This window comes from Colletotrichum lupini, chromosome 8, assembly GCF_023278565.1.
Source record: "Colletotrichum lupini chromosome 8, complete sequence".
Taxonomy (NCBI): domain Eukaryota; kingdom Fungi; phylum Ascomycota; class Sordariomycetes; order Glomerellales; family Glomerellaceae; genus Colletotrichum; species Colletotrichum lupini.
In genome coordinates, this window is record NC_064681.1 from 4,708,690 (window position 1) to 4,729,789 (window position 21,100).

The window sequence follows — 21,100 nt, forward strand, 5'->3', positions numbered from 1 at the left end:
CTTACCGCTCACCACCGCCGCACCGCCTGTCTGCGAGATCTGCAACAAGGGTTCTCCTTGTAATCCTCCTTTAGCCGTCGATCCAGTCTTCTCCAAACACCCGAGTCTTTCCAAAGGGGGCAATGGAATGATCCCACGAGGCTTTGAACCTGGTCTATCTGACCAAACGTACGCTATCAAGTACGCATACGTACGAATCATACGCCCCGATACCTACTCCGTACCTAGCCTTGCAATTGCTAGCCCAGCTTCGCTCGCCCGTCATGCTGTCCATCAAACATGGCAACGGCATGACTCCTGGCCCCCTGAAGCCTGAAGGAACCCTCGCCTTGATGGTCCTGTCGCCTCCATCTTGGCAACTCGAGTTGGCCCTCTCAAACTTTGACCGTCAGACGAGCCCTATCCGCCTCACTTGCGCTACTCTGCACACTACCGGTGTCAGTCGTCGCCTTACCGTCACGAATTACCATCTTCGTCGTCACCCTAGTCCTGGCGACCAACCCAGGGGCGCCTCGAGCCAAGCTTTGTGAGGGGGTCATTGTAGCCACCTTCTTTGCCGCCTATCGTTCAATATCTCTTCAACTCAACTTGAAGAGAGTCGCCGACTGTGTCTTCTGCAGGAGCAACTCGCCAGATCAATTCCTGTAACACCCGCTGCTGGCCGCTAGATGCGTGCCTGTGCAGTGTTAGGTTGTGTGACTTGCCTCACGAATGCACACATCGCTCCCCGGACCTCAGGACTGGGACGTCCTCACTTTTGTGATGCTAGTTTTCAGTGCCAATGGCATGGATGGGGGCCGTGACTGCACCCAACACAGTATGGGCAAATGGCTGCCCGCTCCACTTCCGGAACGGTCGCTCTCGAGATGTCGTCTGGCCGACTGTCGGGCTGGTAACACAAACCCCATGGACCCAAGTAAGCCAAGCAAGCACCAACGACAACCGAAAGAATTGCAACCAAGGCCAGGCACTTATTGCTTCGAGCCTGTAGACAGCGGCCGTGTGCCATTTTCTCGCGTCGCCCGCGAATGCAGCCATCTGCTCGTTCGTCGGTACTCGCTCTGAGCTCGTACTTTGCTACACCAACGTGTTCGAAAAGACATCGATTTGTATCTTTGCCATGTTGGACCGAGTCTAGCGAGGACGCCGCGGCGGGAAGCCACCAACCTTTCCAAAACCACCCACGTTGAATATAAGACCGCAACCGTTCCCAGGCTATCGTCGACGTTGAGCCATCTCATCGCCTGCCCACTGCGAGCCAACCATTCGACACTAGTCACGGTCACTGGAATCTCTATTTGCTGGAGCCCAACCCGTCCTGATTTCATCACCAACTGGTATCGGTCATCGTCATCGTCGACAACTCCCACACCCCCCTGCTGGCTGTCATCGACCCATCGCATTTCACTTTGCGGCATCGCCCGCCTTTCCCATCTCACCCCAAGCTACCGCCCGTCAATTGGAATTAGGTGCAGTCGTCTCAGACACGAGTCTCACGCTTGTTGACTCTCCGACAACCACTAGGAACGAACCGACAGCGGCAAGTCCACCAAGCCAGCCCACTAGGCACCTCGTGAAGAAGGCCCATCCAACGGGGAGGGGAATTGGGTTGTGAACAGTAAGTCTGTGCCTGACATGACAGCGAGACACGGGCGCTACGGAAAGAAGTTGAGTTGACGTGCGGAGGCGGGCAGATAGCCAGACACAGATCCGCCTATTCCCGTACAAGACGGCCGCCAATTCACAGGCCCACGCCGCCAGGCCACGCCAGGCCTTGCCAATTCTGTGCCGTGAGTCTTGAACTCTCTTTTCTGGACCCCTTCCACGTTCCCCCGGCGGCTGAGCCAGCCATCTTTGACTGCGCTGCTCTACCCAAGCAATAAAATGGCCGGTCATGGCGCCAACCCGTCCCGCCCCCCGCCGTCAAGGCTTACACGGGAGACTGCCATGGCTTTTCGAGTCCTGGGAAACACACACAGTGCTGGCTCGTAGTCCGAGACGGATCACAACAAGATGGGTGAGTTTTGGGTTTCGATTCGCCCAGATTTGAACCTCATCAGCGTCGACCGACAGAGTGGCCTAGGCAGTACAGCTCACTAGATGATCTCCTCGGTGACAGCTCTGGTCGGAACCCCCAAACATTTCCCTCCACACGCACGCACACACGCACACATACATACTCACGCACTTGGGTCCTTGTGGAGGCATATCGACCAGGGCGTTCGTTCAGCTGCGCTGGGGGGCCCTGCTCGGGCAGAAATGACGGGGATTTGATCTCAGTCGACTGCCCGGGTCTGCAAAGCCGCCTAGCTTTATTGGACCATCCGACAGGCGTCGTCGCCTGGCTTGCTTCCCGCCGTCGATCATCCCGTCTCTAGCCTCTAGTGCAGCATTGCTGCCTCCTTCTGGCTGCAAGGGGGTGTAGTGCGGTAGTCAAGTAGTGTATGCGTAGGGAACATGGAGGGGAGCCCGAGTGTCAACACACCACTGAAGGCAGAGAAACCCCGGCTTGGCCCTGCAAACATGCTTGGCTGGGCTGCGATGGGCTGCAGTGGGAGAAGATCAAGAAGCCAAGGTTGAAGCAAGAGGTTGAGATGGCAGCAACACGGCGCCGCCTCTACCTCTTTCGATGCCTTGTGCATCTGCGCATCGCCAACCAATTCTTGACATGATCAGTGTCGTCAAGTCTCCAGCACACGCTCCCCTCATTTTCAAACAACGACTTGACCCGACAGTCCTCTCTGTCACCGCCGAGGTTACAATCACGCTATTCTCCAGCGGGAGGATGAATCCACTGATCGCCCCCGGGGCCGAGTGCTTCACCTGCACTATTAGCAATTGGGCTGACCAATTAGTGGTGACAGGAAACATCGAGAAAGAAACGAGCAGGGCAGGGCAGCAAATGCCAGGGGCAGGGCAGGAAAGCTCCGAGATTCAACCCCCCCTCCCCCGGTGAGGCACAGAAACTCCACGGCGTCTTCTTGACGCTCGCGTACAGGCAACAGGCAGAGGCAGACCTCAGCTCAGAGGAGAGGCAGTGTCGTAAGTGTACTTACCTACCCATACGGCAACAGAGAAGAGCGCAAGCCTTGCTTGAACCCCCATCTTCACCAGCACCCTTGATTAGTTCTTGATTGTCTAATACAGGCTACCGGTAGAGAGTATCACGCGTTATTGATCGACCCTCTGAGACCAAGGCGAAGGAAGAAATAAGCATATTCAGGGGGTGCAAAGCAATTCTGTCTGGGTTTCTTCACATTACCGAGTACTCCGTACCTCACCGTTTATCGCGACTTTTTTTTTTTTTTTTTTTTTTTTGACAGCACTCCCAGTCGGGACAATTTGCGCCCACTCCGCAGCGGCATCAGAGATCGTCATTTGGCAGATGCGCCCCGGAAGCCCGAGCAGCCGAAGCGACACCGACGAGTAATTTGACCCCCAACGACCTTTTTTCGGTCGAGGCGAAGCAGTACCGTACCAGTAGTGTACCTGCTGTACGGATACGGATACCTAGGAGTATTATACCTTGCTGGGCTCAAGATCTCCATAGATCTCCGTCGGCTTTCATCTCGGCCGCGGACGACACCGGCCAAACCCAACGCTCCCAGGCCCTGCTGTTGGCTGTTGTACGCTCGACCGGCGCAGACATTGGCACATTGGATTTCAGCCTCCAGAAAGCACGCTGATCGTACGCTATCTACGGATATACTTAGCTAGAGGTGGGCAGGCCGCAGACCAGATACCTATCTCAAAGACGATCGTGAGAGACATCAGGTCTAAGCCGGTCCGGTCCCTGGATCTCACTCTGAGTTTTGAATCAGATGTAAGTCTCATCTCTCTATAGCCAGGTTTGCTGCATCCCTCCATGCGGATCTCCCGATCTCCTCCATTTTTTTTCCCCACACCTGATCTTCCACCGGCTCCCGTGCCTTTCCTTGGTAGGTGTCCATGATGATGGTGCCATGTTAGCAAAATGTGCCCTCTTTCAGCTACGCTATCTGTGGCATGGGCTCACCAACCTTGCTTCATGCACTTCTGAGTTCTCGCACACACACACACACACACTCTCTCTCTCACTGTACGGAGGACTGCCACTCTCATATCTTCTCCTCTCGTCTGGCCCCCCCGTCATTTCCCCCCAAATGCCCCCCCCCCCCCCCCCCCTCTCCCACCTCGCGGGGCCCTCCCCCCCCCACTTTCCCCCCTCTCCCCGCCCCCCCCCCTATTCCCCCCCAAACCCCCCCCCCCCCCCCCTGTTTTCAAAAGGCACGAGCACACAGGGTTTGTATTGGATGACGGGTTGGTTTAGCCTGGGGTATCCCTCGTGTGTATATTCGCACTTGTACATTGCCTGACAGGTCTTGTGCAAGGTCTCCGGTGGTTGAGGGGGTGCGGACGGACGCATGCAAGGGCTCAGCCGGTCGGTAGTATCCCAAGCCAGATCCAGTGACACTGGAGCGTGCCGCTTGTATCCCGATTGCACACACTATTACCGCACCCCTCCATGCCGTTAGATGAGCCCCGGTCCATCCTAACCCTGGCCACATGCCACAGTCGGTCTATAGCCATTCCTCTCGTTCATCCCAACCCTCCCGCTCATTGGGTTTGCTGCAGCTGCTCACAGGAGCTATGGCCAATCACAGTACGCTAATCCGTGGTTCGCAGACATCAAATCCCATCTACGGTTGATCGACACACGCCTCAAGCCTCTCTCACACTCTCACTCTCACTCTCTTCTACGATACCCCCCTCCCGCAGTCTGTCTCTCACTCACGCCTTCACGCACTCACTCTCACACACACACACACTCACACACACTCTTTTCTTTCTCGCTTCCTCTCTTCTCAGTACCTCTATTGTCCGAACGCAAAAGTCAATCTGAAGCTTCTCCCGCCCTAATAAGCGTGCATCTTTCCAATATCGCGAGCAACAAGTGACAAGCGGTGATCGCCTCACTGCTTATATGTTTCCCGCCAAGCCTACCAACACCGCAAAACCTCTCTGCGGATAGAAACACCTGTTCTTGCGAGTCTTTTGGTTGTGCTGTACATCATCTGTACGTAAGGTACCTTACTTACCTAGCAATCCCCTGGTACTGCCTCTCCTGCGCTGCCGCTCATCACGGTCGATCTTGACGAGTAAGTCCCCTCCATAATTCCTTTTTCCTGTCCTCAATCTCAGTCTTTCTCTCTTTTTCTGCCCTCTTCTTACCCATCTATGGATCCAGGCCCCTCGCCCTGAGCTTCCCGATGTTCCCTGTCATTTGTCATTCCCCTTCTTCTTCCTGCAACGGCCGTTTCCTTCTTTCCCTATTACGAACGGTCTCTCCCCTTCAGTCTCCCTGCATGAGAGACCTTTCGCTCTTCTTTTGCTTCTCACTTTTGACACTACAGCCCCGTGTCTTGCCTTTGGGCTACAAGTTGGTTAAGCTACCACGCTACCTATCCACGGTGTCTGGGTAGCAAGAAAAGGGCAGTCCATTCACCAACTTGAGCGACAGCCTTATTCCCTTGCCACACCCCCAAATTCTCTATGAAGCAAGTCTCTCCTCCCAACTGCATGCCAACTCTTGCCAGCTGAAGCGGTTCCTATACATCATCATCACCATCCACGAATACCTACAGCCACTCAAACACGCGCAACACCCTTCCTCAATGAACAACTGACTCCTGCTCCCCACCCTTTTCTCTTCAGATGAATGAGACCTTGTTGCTCATAAGACAACTGGAACCTCGCATCTCCAACGGTGGTCCCTATCCCTGCCCAGCCTTGCCAGTCCTCTACAAGAATCCATAACCACGTTCAGGTTGCTTCCTGTACGGATACCTAGGTACCCTTACCATACACACCCCCCTCCCCTCATCCCCACAAATGCCACCCGGTCTTGAGTCCCTCCTTGCCCGCTTCTTCCTCCTCCGCCAAAAGCTACTCGTGGACCAGATTATCTCCACTGGCTAGGGAAGGACGCAGAGCCCTCTTCCAAAAGAAACGACGAGGGGTACTACTGTAAGGGAGGGTAGTCGGGATCCCCAAGACGGAGCTATTGGTACGTGAGCTTCCTGTTAGTGCGGCAAGCAGACCAAAAGCAATATCCATCTTCCCAAGGTCCCTGTTCCCTCCCGTGTGGATCTGTCCGGCCGAACCTCTCTGTCGCCACAGACTCGTCGTCGTCGTCTTCCCTTCAACACTCATAACACACGTACCGTACCTGGCCTGCAGGGAGACAGACTGGCTTTGCTATCTCTCTCTCTCCATCAGACAGACCTGGGTATGCGAGAAATGCAACACCACTGCCCCGTACCTCGTCAACATTCCTCATCTACCTCCTTCACCCCCGCCACAAAATCAGCGACAGAGTCTGACTTTCTGAGTCCCAGTCTCGTCTCTCCCTCTTACTCCCCATCTCCTACTCTCTTTCTAGTTTCCCCATTTCTGTCTTCGCCTACCCCGTTCATGCCCGGTGAGTAACCTCACAGCCGATATTCGGGCACTTCTGGCTTGGTGGACCTCGCTCGCAAATCTACTGCTCTTCTCGCCGAAGAAACGCACGAGTGCTGCAGCATCTTTGAGCTTGTTTCCTTCAAAGGACGCCTGTTTCTAACTCTCTTGTTCTCACGAACAGGTTCGCCATCAGCCTACAGGACCAACGAACGAAGCACGGTTCAGCTCCACGTCTCTGGCATAGTGAACGGATTCAGTCTGTTTGTCAACAACCTCTAGCCCTGATTGGACACAATACTGGCGAACACCCCGGCCTAGACGGTTGAGTACGTGATCCCTTCCTCTGCCTGCAAGCTGTTGCATGGCCACGAACTCCAGCAAGAAGCCGTCATGCCACTCGCTGCATCTTGCCGTCCCCAGCCAGCAGTTCTTGCGAAGGAGCATCAACGCTCCACCTTGGGAGCATTCAGGCTGACTTGCGTGCCAATGAACAGTCCCAGCACGGCATCTTTCAGTCGGTTACCAACGCGTTGGAATTCTTGGGTCGTCCCGAAACTTGATCTCAGATTTCGGTTTGCCAGCGCCACGGCGACCAATGACAGGTGCATCGGTCTGAGTTCACTTCGCGCAACATCTGCCCTCAAAGAGCTGAGCTTGGTTTAAGATTGCCGCTCCTGGGTATCTTCTCAGCCTTCCCGCTTTCTCCATTTCTCCAACTTGCTTCGCTCTTCTCAACCTGGTATCATCACCCGGCCCGACCTCTACAGCTCGCTCCTCGATTCCAGTCGCGTCGAACCTCCACAATAATCACAGCAGCCGATCTTCTCAAATTCCTAGCGCCACCAGCCAGCTCGGATACGCCATCCACATATCTGAGTACGGTGTCTCAAACCAATCCTGCCGGGAGAATATCCTGAGACTGACGTTCCTCTACTAGGAATTCTCCCTTCCCTCGCACTTGTCCTTGCCCTGTTCAACAAAACTCGCCCGGACTCTAATCACAGCAATCTCAAGACATATCTCTCCCTTCCTCCCTTTGTCCCTCGACGGTCCCACAAGGCCATAGTCTCTTTTCCTGTCGTTGCAACACTGCTCCCGAAACAGTGGTTTGCATTTCCCCGACACCAGATCACGCATCCTTTCCCAAGTGCACCCTCTTCTACAGCTTGAATGTCTGCTGCGAAGTTTGAGTGTGCTTCCTACAAGCATTTCGAGGTGAGTCAAAACTTTCAATCTCAACGTGGAGTTGAGCCACCCCCGAGACGTTGTTGGCCGCATCACTCGACAACGCCTCGTGCTATCTTGAAGAGCGCGGTAAAGCTGACGAGGGGTACCTCACCGAGAACAGCCCGACTTCCACCCGCAAAGGCCAATAATCATCGGCGAGGAAGGCCTTGACTCGCCAGAAACGGTGACTCTCAAGTACGAAGAGGCAGTCGCAAGGGCCAACGGAGACCTTCGGGGCGACTCCCCGCCGGGCGGTCTCCTCCCCATGTCCCACTACGGGAAGCAACAGCCAGGCCCAATCCACGGTACGTTTTTTTTTCTCTGTAGTCAAGGCGAGCTTGATGGACTTTGTGTGATCTTTTCGGTTCCCATGAGCGTTTTGGCGCAATCCACCCAGTTGGAGTGCTATGGCTAACACGAACGTGTGTCTTGCAGGGTATGATTCGTCCCGTGGGTATCAGGATGCCGGGTATCAGCAATATGGAGCGCAAGCCTACCCTGCGCAGCACGGCGGTGCAGGCCAGCTCACCGCAGCCCAGATGAACCAGGAAGCTTTTGCCGCCAACAGTGCGGTGGGCTCGTACATGTCTGTCAGTGTAGGTCCATCGGTGGTATCATGTCAACCAAGTTCTGGAATGGCGGGCACCAAAGTGCAGGTCAAGATCAACTCGCCATACGATCTCCTCACCGTGGCGCCTTTCTACTCCCTCGTTTTCGGCGCGAACAAGGTGCAGGCACAACCCACCAAAGAATCTCAGGACAGCAACGGCTACATGTTCATTGTCTCGGCCGATGCACCGTCATTTGTGGTCACCAGCTGTGCCAGCGAAAACGTGCCAGTTTTGGTCCTGATTGAAACAGAGAACGGCGAAGAAGTGTTCAAGGCGGCAGCGGGTCAATTTGTATATCACGAAGCAGGCCCAGGTGCTAGCTCAGACAACATCACGAGGAAGATGTCAAAGTCACCTGAACAGCAACATCAGTCCCCCAGGTCAGCAAGCACTCAGCTCGGCAACGAAGCCAGTACAAATACGTACGACTTTGCAACAGCTCCGCAACAGCCTGCCCAGTCTCCCTATGGAAACTCATTCTCGCAAGACAACAACAATACCAACATGCTCAGTGCTTACCGAACCGACTCCTTCCCGGAGCAGCATTACGCCCGAGCGGTGCCCCCGCCGTTGCGGCCGCCGATGGCCGGATGGCAGGCATACGGACGAACGCCCGGCCCCCCCATCACGCACACGCAGATCTCGCGTCCTAGCTTGACGCCGCTACCGATGCCATCTGCCACGATGCCTCTGCTTGTCAGGACCAGCTCGATCCCAAGCTCTCCGGGAGGCGGACAGCAGTCTGGTTACAACCACTGGGGATCTTATTCCAACAAGGCTCAACTAAAGATTGTTGGCAAGCTCGATACCATGTCTACCGAATGGTCTCCCGAGGAGTGGTCCAACCGAAGACGCATCGTCATGTTCAGCAAGAAACAGACAGGACCGACGCTCACGGCAACCTTCCGACCCGTCAATGTCAATGAGAGACCACCCAACAGTATTTGCATCAGCTGCATCTGGTGGGCAGAGAAGAACGAGTGTTACGTCACGTCTGTGGACACTATCTACCTCTTGGAACAGCTTGTCGTTGCTCCAGCCAGGTTCACTGTGGAGGAGAAGAACCGCATCCGCCGCAACCTCGAGGGCTTCAGGCCTTTGACAGTCAGCAAGGCCAAGGCCGACTCGGAGGAATTCTTCAAGATCATCATGGGATTCCCGAACCCGAAGCCGAGGAACATTGAGAAGGACGTCAAAGTTTTCCCGTGGAAGATTTTGGAATCGGCGCTGAAGAAGATCATTGGCAAATACAGCGCTAGCCCCTCATCGACTCTTCCAGCCTCGCACCTCTTGACGCCCACACCGGTCAACGCGTATCCCCCGCCGCTCCCGACGCCGCCAGCCCCAACTGTTGCATCAGACCATGTCAGTGCCTATGGCGTTCCATCGCAAGTCCACCACCACGAAGGGTTGACCTCACCGCGGTCGATCACCGGCAGCACGCATAGCTGGCCTGCGTATTCCACAGGACCACCGCGCAACCTTTCTCCCGCACTCACATCAGTGTCGCCGCGGCAATCTGGACTACGCCTCGCTGCACCTCTACCAGCTGTCAGCAGCTATGATAGTCGGTCGATGACGAGCCATTCATACGGCGGCGGGCTCCAGACACCGCTGGGAAACCAGCATACACCGCCTTCAGCTCCTGGACGGTGGGATCCTACGATACCAGCGATGCATGCACCAACTACCTATGCAGAGCAGTATCAGTCCATGACTGCGCACCACACCCCAAGTCACCAAGTATACGGTGGTGGCGGATACGGGGACGGGGCGCAACGGGCTTGACGCCGCGGAGGCGCCTAGGTGGGAGCGAGGGTGCCTGACAGGCGGCGGGCCAGGTGAGCGACGACGACCTGGCCGAGGAGGCAAGGTGCTTCGCGTCTGGTGAGGCACAAGCGTGATGTCCCGGAAGCAACACAACAAGTCTGGTCAAGAATTGATGGAGTGAGTCACTACTTTGGGACCAGGGTCGAGGGGTACGGGAGGGGCTTGGAGACACAGGGCAACCGCGTGAGCGAAACACGGGAACAAGAGCAGGGCTGGACAAAGGGAAGGGAAGCATCAAGAGATGTCGTCGGAGAGCAAGTCGTACGTCGTTGACTTGATTGGGGATGGCTAGGCTGCGGCTTTGGACAGGCTGCACGAGGAAGATGGAGGTGTGGTGTAGGGGTCCACGGGTTTATCCCCCCCCCCCCCCCCCCCCCCCCCCCCCCCCCCCCCCCCCCCCCCCCCCCCCCCCCCCCCCCCCCCCCCCCCGCCCCCCCTCCGCGGCCCGCGCGCCACGCGGCGGCGCGTCGTGCAGCCCCCCCCCCCCGGTCACACACTTGCATCTGTCCGTCGCACTCCTCGTCTTGGTCCCGGGTTGACTGTCACTGGGAGCAGTGCGGTGCTTGAGCATGAGCATGAGCATCTACACTACTACCGAGTAGGACTTTTGGTGTGGATGGGTGGAGACCCCGGAGGTGCTGTCAGCTGCTGTGGCGCAGACCAATGGAGGCTTCCGGAATCGAATCCACTTTTCCCGATTTAGATGGAGTCGGCGAATCACCTCTGCCCCGCTCAGCGACCGGCACCGCCAGCTCCACTCCCCGGCATCGTCCTTGGGGATTACGAGCCACTTTTCCTCCGACGCACCATCCTCAACCCTCCCTCTCTCTCCCCCCTCCTTCGCCATCTCAGCTGGGAGCCTATCACCCCGTCTCTCTCTCTCAGTCTGCCTCTATGTATGCTCTGGGAGGCGGGGAAGCTTTCGATGTTTCCCTCTTTTTCGACAGCTTTCAGTATGGATGAACCCCTCTCTAGACCTTCACCGCATTGTCACGACGTGCAAACAGTGCAGGGGCAAGCGGCGCCTACTTTGCCTCTCTGGTCACACTCTTGTCTATCATCCATGACGGGACGATTCTAGACCACCTATCACCGCCGCGTTTGTCCGCCTGCACTTGGATAACGGATCCGAGCCTCGACCATCAACGTCGCCAATCAGTAGCTCTTTCCTTGGTGCATGATGGGTTGGGGGTGTATCTGGTGATCGTCTCTTGGAGGGGTCGCCTGTATCCGTCCGGCCTGCATGACGTACATCATCTGCGTCAAGGAGCTACCGAACGACACCGCGCCTTATCCGCCTGCTCCAAAATGCCAGACACTACTCTGTCTTCTCCAGACCCGTCTTTCAACCGGCTTGTCTTCGACCACTCGCTTGCCTTCCCGCCGGGCCTCTTCGGTCGTGCATTGGCGTTCCCGTGTTCCATACATGGGTTTCAAGGGCTCACCCGAGCCATTCACATGGCCTCCAAGTCTAAGCAAGCGCCCCTAAATCAACGACCAAGAGCGAGCCGGCTCATCTGTCACGAAAAAGACAAGGAAGCATATTCCTGGCCAGGATATCTGTTTCCCGGGCAAAGATCAGTAGCAGCCCCCACCGTCACAGCATTCATGGCATGCCTTGGCTCTCGACTCGCTTCGCAAACGCGGGTGGCGCGGCTGAGTTTATTTCCACGCAGCCCGTCCGACCCTCCACTGCGCACTTTCGCTACTGACCCCAAGATCGGCAAAGACGGGGGCGCGGACTGATGCAACTCCGACCGCGACGCTGCTAACGACGCGTACTCTCGCGGCCTGGGGCTGGCTCACCACCTTGGCGTCGATTTCCCACACCACCAATCTGTCTGCCTCCTTGCCCGAGACACTCTCATACTTGTTTCAGGAAATGACTGCAGTTCGAGCTGCCCACTGCCCACATAGAAAGGATACAACGGTGTTTGTCTACGGCTCGTTTGGTGATAGACTCGGTTGCATTTCGCTCATCTTTCCCCCATAGAGGACCGCCCACTACTACCCCACCAACGACTCGGCATTATAACCAATACGACTTTTTCCGCCTCTTCAAACCCCCTCGGTGTCTTGCTAGCAACATTCACGCGGCCCGCCGGGGCACCTGACGTCGCTTATCTGGACCACGTCTCGGCAATCTCAACCATACACGACAATCACCTCCACATCGCTACAATCACATCACTCGCGCTGCAACGACACTCCTTGCTCTGAACCCTCCCTCACAGAACACAACACAACACAACACCCAACATATCCTATACAACGCTTTCATTATCTTTCTCCTTCTCCTTCTCTCTCTCTACCTCCCATACATCTCATATTATCTATGCATTTATCTTTACTGGCGCGAAGGGGAAAGGGGTTGGGATAGAACGGGGGAGAACTTGGACTGGGGCCAGTCAAATCATGTAAGACTTTCTAGAAGACGGTCGAAGAGGAGGAGGGAATTGGAACGGACAATGTGCGGACAGGGCGACGGAGAATACACGGGTTTCACAGGTTTCACAGGTGTCTTTGGTATGGTACAGACCGGGACAGGTCGGTTCTCGGGGAATCAGGTAACGGGGATACAACATTCTGGTGGGCTGCACATAGCATTATACCCTTCGCTTTGCTTTTGATGGCTTCGGGATCTGGGTTTTCGGTATTGTCACATATGGGATAGTCTCCTGATAATCATAATCGCTTGACATCTTTAAGAAAGTCGGTCCTTACTCCTCGCCGTGTGATGTAGAATGATTCACGGCGCTCGACATGTATGCTGCCCGTCGAGATGTCGCATCTTGACGCGACTGCCTTGGGTACAGTCCATCGCCGGGTTGGCTGCGTGGGCTTGCTGATTCACTACTTCCACCGATCAAGACAAGCGCCTTTGGCCGTGATGAACGTAACCTAACGAGACCACCTCGACTTGTATAAAAGAAGGCGACTATCAACTGGCCATGAAAGTCACCATCGAAACATCCACCACTCAACCAGTGCTATCAAGGCCCTCAGACATTGAAACCAACATCTTCATCAGCATCACAAGCTCCAACAAAACCACACCAAAAATGGCAAGCGACTCGAGCGTAAACGCCCTGGTAGGCATCCTTACCTTCTACATGGTCGTTGCATTCCTATTCTTCTGCTTCCTCCTGTACATGCGCTTCGTCAAGCGGCGCGTCCTCGTGCCCGTCGATCTGGGACCGCGCAGAGGACGGAGTACCACCGCCGTACGGGGCAGCGTTGGCGGTGATTCTGCGGCGGGGACGGGGGAGGATAACAGAGATGTTGGGAACGAGTTGGGCCGGTCTGGCGGTGTGACGACTGAGGGACCGGCGAGGGTGATTTGAGGTCCACCGTACTGATGGGATGGGATCGGGATAGTCAAAGTTTGCAACAAAGGCAAGGGCCGTCCGTCACCTGGTGATGCACGAGAGGCTTGTCTTGGGAGGGAATTCAATAGATTCAACATGACAGTATCAAATAGTAGCAAAATTGAGAGGACGTCAGTCTTGGTCGAAAAACAAATACTCCATCGTTAGTCTACCCCCATGCGCGAGGTAACTCATAAAACTCAAGATATCCAAAGTTCCCATGGCACGACGCCTTGGATTTCGCCCTCTCTTTCCCTTGTTCAAATTCCAAACCACATAGCTGCAAATTTACCTTGGCAATAGTAGTACTTCTTGATAGTATCTTCCGTGATGCCCATATTGGCGAATGCCTCTCGAAGCCACCGAAGCTGTTGGTTTCTCATGTTTGCGTTGGCACCGTGCGGCAAGTGAATCGTGATACTTGCCGCTTCGGGCTCCCCATTCGCTCCAGCCGGTTCCGGGAACGCGGAATGGGGCGTCCAGCTGAACTTCTCGCGAGATCCCTCCTGGGTCTGGCGGGAAAAGTTGAACGCGCTAAAGAGCTCAAACACGTTCCTCTTGACGACGGACCCTTCACCGTGGTTCCAAATACTTTCTATGGTCGACCAAACTGACCTGCTTATCGTGACCTTGTCCGTCTCGTCCCTGTTTTCTGCCTCTTTATCCTCAGGAGTCGACACCACTACGAGCTTGGGTAGACGAGAGTCCCAATGGGAAGGTTCGCAGTGGTTCGGGGGCGCGACAGTCATAATCTCTCCGCAGATCTTCTTGCAATCGTACCAAGGCCGTTTCAGTTCCAAGTCGACTTTGCCAGGGGGTTCGGCAGCGAGATATCGTTGAACACCGGCTGGTCGACAATACCTTGGCGTCGCGGCATTTTTGCTGACTTTGCTCCTCTTACTCCCGTGCCTCACGATACCGCCGCCACCCCTACCACCGCCCGCAGGGCTCGTTTTCTTCTTTGACTTCTTGAACTCCTTCGAACCCTTCGACTCCTTCGACTCCTCTGAGTCCTCCCACTCTAACTCTTTGGTCGACTTTACAAGCCCGTTGCAGAGTTCTTGCCAAAAGCTCTTCACCCACAACTGAGCTAGCAACGAATGCCGGCCGTAGTCTTTGTCTCCATGCGGTTTGTAGACGACCCCGAGCAACCATTGTGTGTATCTCAGCGTCTCCTCTTGCACAAGATCCTCGAATGGCACGTCGTCAAAACCAATGAGAAAGGGGCCTACTGGACTTTCACGGCGCCGCGTGCTGCGACCATTGGCATCCAGGAGATCTTGTCCGAATGGATGTACAAGTTGCATGTGATGGCAGAGTAGGCCCGTCAAGTGTATAGCTTCATAGTCTCTTGTGACTGTCGTCTGAGCCCCGAGTGCTGTGTGTCGCTCATAAAGCTTCGTGCGCAAGGCCCGGATGAGCTTCGGTAAGCCAATGGTCCCAATGTTGAAGTTGCTCGCAAGTCCGGTGTGGACATTCTTGATTGACCACCAGGTTGGACTATCCAACATTTCGATATTAGGTTCGTTCATGTCGTTATTGTCAATGTCCATTGCGTCCCCGTGTGCTGCCGACTCGCGGTTCCTTACAGTGAAGTTTATCTTGGTACCGGCATACTGCTTGGGTAGGTCCCAATCATCCTTGACTACTTGCAAATTCGGCCAGCTAGTATCTCGACGAAAGAGATGCCGGGTTGTTTCGCTGGCAAACAAGCCGCCATGGCCGACGACGTGGTTTATTCGACGCTCCACAAACCAACGTGCATGGAAGCCCAAGTCGACCCAGGCCTCCTTCACTTTAGGTTGATCGTCTGGTATTTCTAGACGCTGGGAACCTTCTGAGCACCAAAGGTTAACTCCGCTGGCACGAGCAAGGTTCCACAAGGCATCGATTTTGCTGACCAGGCATTGCCACATTTCGACTTCGTATAGAGCCCACTGAACGACGCGTCTGATGATGTCATTGATCAGACTCTTCTTTGCGTCAATGTCGCGTGCCAAAAAATGAGGAAGTTCGCCCTGGTATGACACCGCCATTGCTGCTTTCTTCGGAACATGGTGGACGGAGGTCTGGGGTTGCTCGGATACGTGTCCGTAGTGCTGCTGAAATTGCTCATCGACGCATTGCTGGAAATAGAATGGATCAAGCCAAAGGCTCCTCAAATGATCTTTTGACCATTGTAGTTGCTGTGTAAACTTTGTCTTGAATTCATCAAGCCATTTCCGGTTGAGAGAGGCTGGTGGCATGTACAGCCCATATTCGACTATTCCCTCATTTTCGAAGTAGAAGATCCTTTCTGAACGGTGTGCTTTTGTCCAGGCATCGACTCGGTCATTGTCGACAGTTTCAGCGCCTACTTCTTCCCTTGGTTGGCCGCTTTTGATTGCTATTGCTTTGGTGACACTGTAGAGGATTCGGTAAAGCAGGGCTTGGGTATGGAGGAGATGGATGCCATCGGCCCAGGCAAAGAGGCGACCACTCTTGCGTAGATGTTCAAACATCCAGTCTTGGTCAGGGTCTCTTTGGTCAGTATGGCATATCAGAATGAAGTCGTCCACGATAAAAAAGTAGGGGGCGCTTCGTTTTAGTCCCATCTGTTTGCCCATCTGGACATCATCTGGAGTGAGGATCCCAATGAATCGATTGTCCACAAATTTGGGCAGGAACAACTTGCTAGCACGACCAAGATGTAGTGCTTCCCAGTCTGCGAATGTAAAGGCACTGGGGTCGCAATTCATTCGGTTTATGATGAGATGTGCCAGAAGCTTGGGATTGCTGAGATCGGATTGGTTCATCCAGGATAGTAAGAAGGCCCTGTAGGCCCGTTGCGTGTCGCTGGTCGGATCGTCTCTGTAGATGACGTTCTTGAACGAGATTTGAGCGCCTCCAACCTCGCATGCACGAGTTTCGATGTCTTTGAAGAGCCTATAGTATTCCTCCAAGTCGGCACTGTAATTATGCGGAAGCTCTTCGTGTGTGCCAAATGCATTCAATTCGGGATGACTAGTAAGAGCAGCTTTATACGCCCCATTGACAAGTGTTAAGAGCTCGTCGCGAGGCAGGAATGGTTCGTCCTCGAGGAGGTTCGTGATAACTTCCACGTTGACCTTCCCGCGGAGGCGCCTGAATGCTGCGTATGACTTGGAGAGAGCTCGAATCACCTGAAATTCGAATTCCCGAGCGTCTCCTTGGTTTATCAACTCTGTGGAGACGAACTCATTGGTTGCATCTGATTCCTCAATCGGGCCTCGAAATCCGATGTCTCTTAGTTTTTGTTTGGGTTGTTTTTCTTGAGTGCTCCATGGGCCATCTGGCAGCCAGTTGAGAGACGAGTAGACCTTGTCCAGATATTGCTCTGATTCGTCATAGACATCCTGCGATAATTCTTGCATAGCGAATCTAGAAATACGGACAAGACGGGCAAAAGAATCGGAGTGGATGCGTGCTGAAAGGCTGATAGAAAGGTGCAGAGACAGGCAGCGTCGTACAGAGTGGCTAGTAGTGAGGATTGAGGATGCCAGTAGCAGCGGGATACACAGACAATGAAGGGCGAGACATGGCTCAAGTACTCTGTTGATGAGGCAGGTTGAAATAAACGAGTTGCCACGATGGCAGGGCCTAGAGAAAGTTGCTGAAACCACGAGGACAGGGAAAGGCGCTCAGTTTCAATGACATTGTTGGAGAAAGCATGATGAAAGAGACTTCTCTTGTTGGCCGAAACAACAATCCGATGAGCTAACAAAGCAACGAAGGGAGAGGGGAGGATGTGTTGGTGAGTGACAAGGTGATTATTTCTGTCATCTTGACAGATTGACGAGAAGGAGAAGCGGTTTCGAGCTTGATAGAAGTAGGATAATTGTGCTTGGGATCAGTTCCCCTCCACCGGATTCCCGAAAGAATTTTGTAATGGAAGAGCGTCGTAGCTCAGTATTTGAAGAAAAGGGAAGTTGGAAGGGCGTGGTTTAGCCCAATTGGCATACTGGACGAGCGGGGAGCGTAATTGGAGGGGTAGAAATGTCAAGTTGGGTTGATGACTTCAGACATCCATACAGCAGTATGAGATGGGATGAAGTGCGATGGAAAACGACAACGGTGGTGAGGTCGTGGTTGTGGAGGGGTAGGTAGTCGTGGTAGGTTTTCGGAGAAGTCAAGGCTCGGTTTAGGAAGGCTTGCATCATTGTTCTGATGAAGCATACGATCAGGTACACGCTGCTATGAATCTATGATAGCTACTGTGTGGTTCCTGAGTTAGCCGTCAATAGCGCGGCTGTTGGTGGGCAGCAAGTTCTGGCAAGTCGCTACCTACATGTGGAGGAAAGGTGAAGGTGTCAATCGTGACTGTCAAGGAGATTTCCCGTGGCATTTTGCAGGCCGACGGGTGCCGGATCCGGGAAGGCAAGGGAAGACCATGCTTGATTCAGTTAGAGCTACGGGTCTTCGGATGGACAAGACCCATAGCTGTGTGCACCAACAAGGACTAGCGCCCTGTGTAATGAGTGGCGCTGGGCGCGCAGGAGCCATCTGGCCGGGCCCACCGTCCCACGTCGTATTTCCACGAGGGCAGGAACTAAGACCCAAGAAGGTCAGGAACGCCAGGGGACCACTGGGAAGGAGGGTCCTTCCTTTTTTCTTTTTGTTTTCCTTCCTCGCCTGAGTCCTGACTTTCTTTGTTTCGTTGCCTCCCGTTTTAATGTCAATAAAGTACGGAGTACTTACCTACTTACCTTTCTTGACCAAGGTACCAGTAAGGTACTACATACAATGAAAGGTCGGTCGTGATAGGCAACTGCGTGGAAGAAGCAAGAACCCCGAAAACGTTCCGGAAAGAACACGTCCACAAGGGATGCCACCATGAATATTGTTGAAATGCATGGGATGCCAACTTGCCCGATGAATGACAGTCAGCTATCCGTATAGTCTAGGGTACAGTACAGACACAAGTACCTATTCATACGCCGGGCAGTTACACGGCCATGCCCAGAATCCAGGGGCAAGGTCAGCTCTGGACGCGCCATTGGGTGGACGTTTGGCCAAGACCAATGGACAAAGGCATCGACCCTCAATACTATCAGCAATCGGCCCAGCCCAGCCCGGGCGCCGCAGTAGCTCGACCACCTCAGCTTGGCGGCAGGTGGGTGGTAATATTGCCTCTTTGCATTCCCTCCACTCCCACCGACGCATCCGCAGCTCCGTCTGCTTGTACATACAGTACAGCCCGGTGAGATAATCCTCTCCAGATCAAGGTACCTTACTTGGACGAGCTGAAGATGACCCTTATCGCGCAAAGACACCCAAGACACGCTACTGACGTACAGAACGCACCAGTGCCTGCGCCAGTCCCAACGCCAAACGCCAGCGACAACGCCAAACCAGTAAACGCCAACGCCAACGCCGGCACCGCCAGCATGGGATTTTTCATTCCTGTTTTCTCTTCTTGTTCTTCTTCTTCCCCCTCCTCCCTCCGAGCTGCCGTCTCTTTAAGACTTTCTCTCTTTTTTCAGCTCCGCCTCCTGCATTTGTTGTCCAGTGCTTACCACGTCGTTTCTTTGAGGAGGATTCTTGGTGTTTAAACCATCCATTGTCACTCGTTTTTCCAAGTCTTGCCCGCCGACAGCCCTGCATCCATCACAATCGGAATATCCCTACCGTAATTCTGCCACTCTCCACGCTCGCTCATTCGGAATACACAGTCCTCGACAAAGACGAAACGCAGGAATCAAGATTGCTCCTATTGTCCAACTTTGCAAACCAGATCGATACTCGAGTACCGTCGTCAATCCAGGGCCCAGCACACTCGAAATAGCAAACGACACCCCCTGCGATACCCGTCGTCGCTTTTGCCTCCAAGGGCCACCCAAATCCATTCGACCCGAACCGCCCGGCCCCCAGTCGCTGTTCAACCGGGTCTCACCCACTCGAGAGCCTCAACCTTGAACCCGCCCACCATGCTCTCCACATTCCTCCTCGCCCTGCTGCCCCTCGTGGCAGCAACATCCTCCTCGAAACGCGGTCTCGTCTTCACTCCGAATTCCAATTGGCCTCAGGACAATCAAGTATGGGTTCAATCAGGTTCCGATCTGACATGGTACTACAATTACCAGGAAATCCCAAGCCCGGCCTTCTCGGGCAAGACTCAGGCTGAGTTCGAGTTTGTCCCCATGATGTGGGGTGTCTCATCCAACCCCCAAGACACGACATTCCTTAAAAGTGTGACGAGCTTGATCAAAGACAAAGGCATCAACATCACCCACGCCCTAGGCTTCAATGAACCTGATGGTCCCTCATCCTATGGCGGCAGTGATGTTGCCCCTTCTGTCGCCGCCAAGGCCTGGGTTGCCAACTTCATTCCCCTTCAAGAGCTCGGCGTCAAGGTCGGTCTTCCCGCCTGCACCGGCGCTCCGGGCGGTTTGCCCTGGTTGAAGCAGTTCTTGGGCAACTGCTCCGCGCTCATTAGCACCGACGGAGAGACCAAGAACTGCACATACGACTTCCTCCCCGTGCATTGGTACGACAACTTCGGAGGCCTGGCGAGTCACATTGGCGAACGTGTTGCAGCGTATGTTGTCACTCATTTCTCATGCTGTGCGCTGTCCCTCAGATAACTAACACTTGCCTAGGTTCCCCGACACCAAGATCTGGATTACCGAGTATGCCTACGCCAACCAGGAACTCTCCGCGACCCAGGACTTTTACAACATGAGCGCAGAGTACTTTGACCGTATCGACTACATTGAGCGGTACACGTACTTTGGTGCTTTCCGCTCCAAGACGAGCAACGTTGGCCCCAACGCCTCGTTTCTGAACAACGACGGCAAGTTGACAGACATTGGCTCATGGTACCTCGGCAAGAGTGCCACGGGCGTGAAGCCGACGTCCGGTGACAGTAGCGCCGCCGTTCGTGGAGGCGCACCGGTGCTTACTGCGATGGCGGCCACTATCCTCGGTGCCGTCTTCATTTTCGCCTCATGATTCAAACCGGCAACATGTAGATTTGGTCCTCCCCAACACGAGACGTGAGGGTTCTCATGACGATGTCATCATGGTCTTATACGATGTGGGGCAGGGATATATACTACCCCCAGGAACATATTCATCGCATAGACGGAGCCAGGATAATACCGCCTAGTCATCTTTTTTTCCACATATTTATAAGGTTTTTTCTCTCATCAAGTTATAGAACGCAGATTAGAGGGATAAAGAGCGGCGAAATGCTGTCGCCTTGAGCCCAGAAGACATTTTGGACATGTCCATAGAACGAATATATCTGACGACGTTAACAAAATCTGCACTATGTATATTGAACTGGACCAAAGTGAAAGTGGTGTTGTTGATTACTATACCTTCCATACCTTACATCGATGGTATCCTCGGGTTAAAGTCGGCATTAGCAGGGTGAGCCGTGGGGTTTGACTTTGATACAGAACATGGTCACGAACTCAAAGTCGAACCAAGTGTCATCTGATAAAAAGGCAGTGTTGGTCAGCAAATTCAACGGCAGTAGTTTGTCAGGTCGGTAAGACCGGGGTTCGCTGCGATGCGATGGCAGCAAGACGTAGCCGGCGGACGGCATTTCTGAGAGAGAATGACCTCGGCGAAAAGTGTTACTGGGTGTTAGTTAAAATC

At 54.3% G+C, this 21,100-nt stretch overlaps 8 protein-coding genes across 8 annotated transcripts; 7 read left to right on the forward strand and 1 right to left on the reverse strand.

Moving 5' to 3' along the window:
• Nucleotides 1–263: 263 nt before the first annotated feature.
• Nucleotides 264–530, forward strand: CLUP02_15886 (uncharacterized protein; the record flags this gene model as incomplete). Its single annotated transcript, XM_049294810.1, has 1 exon — nucleotides 264–530. One exon carries the CDS (start codon nucleotides 264–266, stop codon nucleotides 528–530), a length of 267 nt encoding a protein of 88 aa, XP_049151957.1.
• A 5,749-nt stretch (nucleotides 531–6,279) lies between these two features.
• CLUP02_15887 (uncharacterized protein) lies at nucleotides 6,280–6,468 on the forward strand (the record flags this gene model as incomplete). Its single annotated transcript, XM_049294811.1, has 1 exon — nucleotides 6,280–6,468. The coding sequence occupies one exon, from the start codon at nucleotides 6,280–6,282 to the stop codon at nucleotides 6,466–6,468; it is 189 nt and encodes a 62-aa protein (XP_049151958.1).
• Nucleotides 6,469–7,611: 1,143 nt separating this feature from the next.
• CLUP02_15888 (uncharacterized protein) lies at nucleotides 7,612–10,067 on the forward strand (the record flags this gene model as incomplete). The annotated part of the gene is made up of 3 exons (XM_049294812.1): nucleotides 7,612–7,656; nucleotides 7,790–7,973; nucleotides 8,104–10,067. 3 exons carry the CDS (start codon nucleotides 7,612–7,614, stop codon nucleotides 10,065–10,067), a joined length of 2,193 nt encoding a protein of 730 aa, XP_049151959.1.
• A 705-nt stretch (nucleotides 10,068–10,772) lies between these two features.
• CLUP02_15889 (uncharacterized protein) lies at nucleotides 10,773–11,072 on the forward strand (the record flags this gene model as incomplete). Its single annotated transcript, XM_049294813.1, has 1 exon — nucleotides 10,773–11,072. One exon carries the CDS (start codon nucleotides 10,773–10,775, stop codon nucleotides 11,070–11,072), a length of 300 nt encoding a protein of 99 aa, XP_049151960.1.
• A 1,505-nt stretch (nucleotides 11,073–12,577) lies between these two features.
• On the forward strand, nucleotides 12,578–12,739 carry CLUP02_15890 (uncharacterized protein; the record flags this gene model as incomplete). Its single annotated transcript, XM_049294814.1, has 1 exon — nucleotides 12,578–12,739. The coding sequence occupies one exon, from the start codon at nucleotides 12,578–12,580 to the stop codon at nucleotides 12,737–12,739; it is 162 nt and encodes a 53-aa protein (XP_049151961.1).
• A 432-nt stretch (nucleotides 12,740–13,171) lies between these two features.
• On the forward strand, nucleotides 13,172–13,453 carry CLUP02_15891 (uncharacterized protein; the record flags this gene model as incomplete). The annotated part of the gene is made up of 1 exon (XM_049294815.1): nucleotides 13,172–13,453. The coding sequence occupies one exon, from the start codon at nucleotides 13,172–13,174 to the stop codon at nucleotides 13,451–13,453; it is 282 nt and encodes a 93-aa protein (XP_049151962.1).
• Nucleotides 13,454–13,737: 284 nt separating this feature from the next.
• Nucleotides 13,738–16,869, reverse strand: CLUP02_15892 (uncharacterized protein; the record flags this gene model as incomplete). Its single annotated transcript, XM_049294816.1, has 1 exon — nucleotides 13,738–16,869. The coding sequence occupies one exon, from the start codon at nucleotides 16,867–16,869 to the stop codon at nucleotides 13,738–13,740; it is 3,132 nt and encodes a 1,043-aa protein (XP_049151963.1).
• A 2,553-nt stretch (nucleotides 16,870–19,422) lies between these two features.
• Nucleotides 19,423–20,446, forward strand: CLUP02_15893 (uncharacterized protein; the record flags this gene model as incomplete). The annotated part of the gene is made up of 2 exons (XM_049294817.1): nucleotides 19,423–20,033; nucleotides 20,095–20,446. The coding sequence occupies 2 exons, from the start codon at nucleotides 19,423–19,425 to the stop codon at nucleotides 20,444–20,446; spliced, it is 963 nt and encodes a 320-aa protein (XP_049151964.1).
• Between the last annotated feature and the right edge of the window lie 654 nt (nucleotides 20,447–21,100).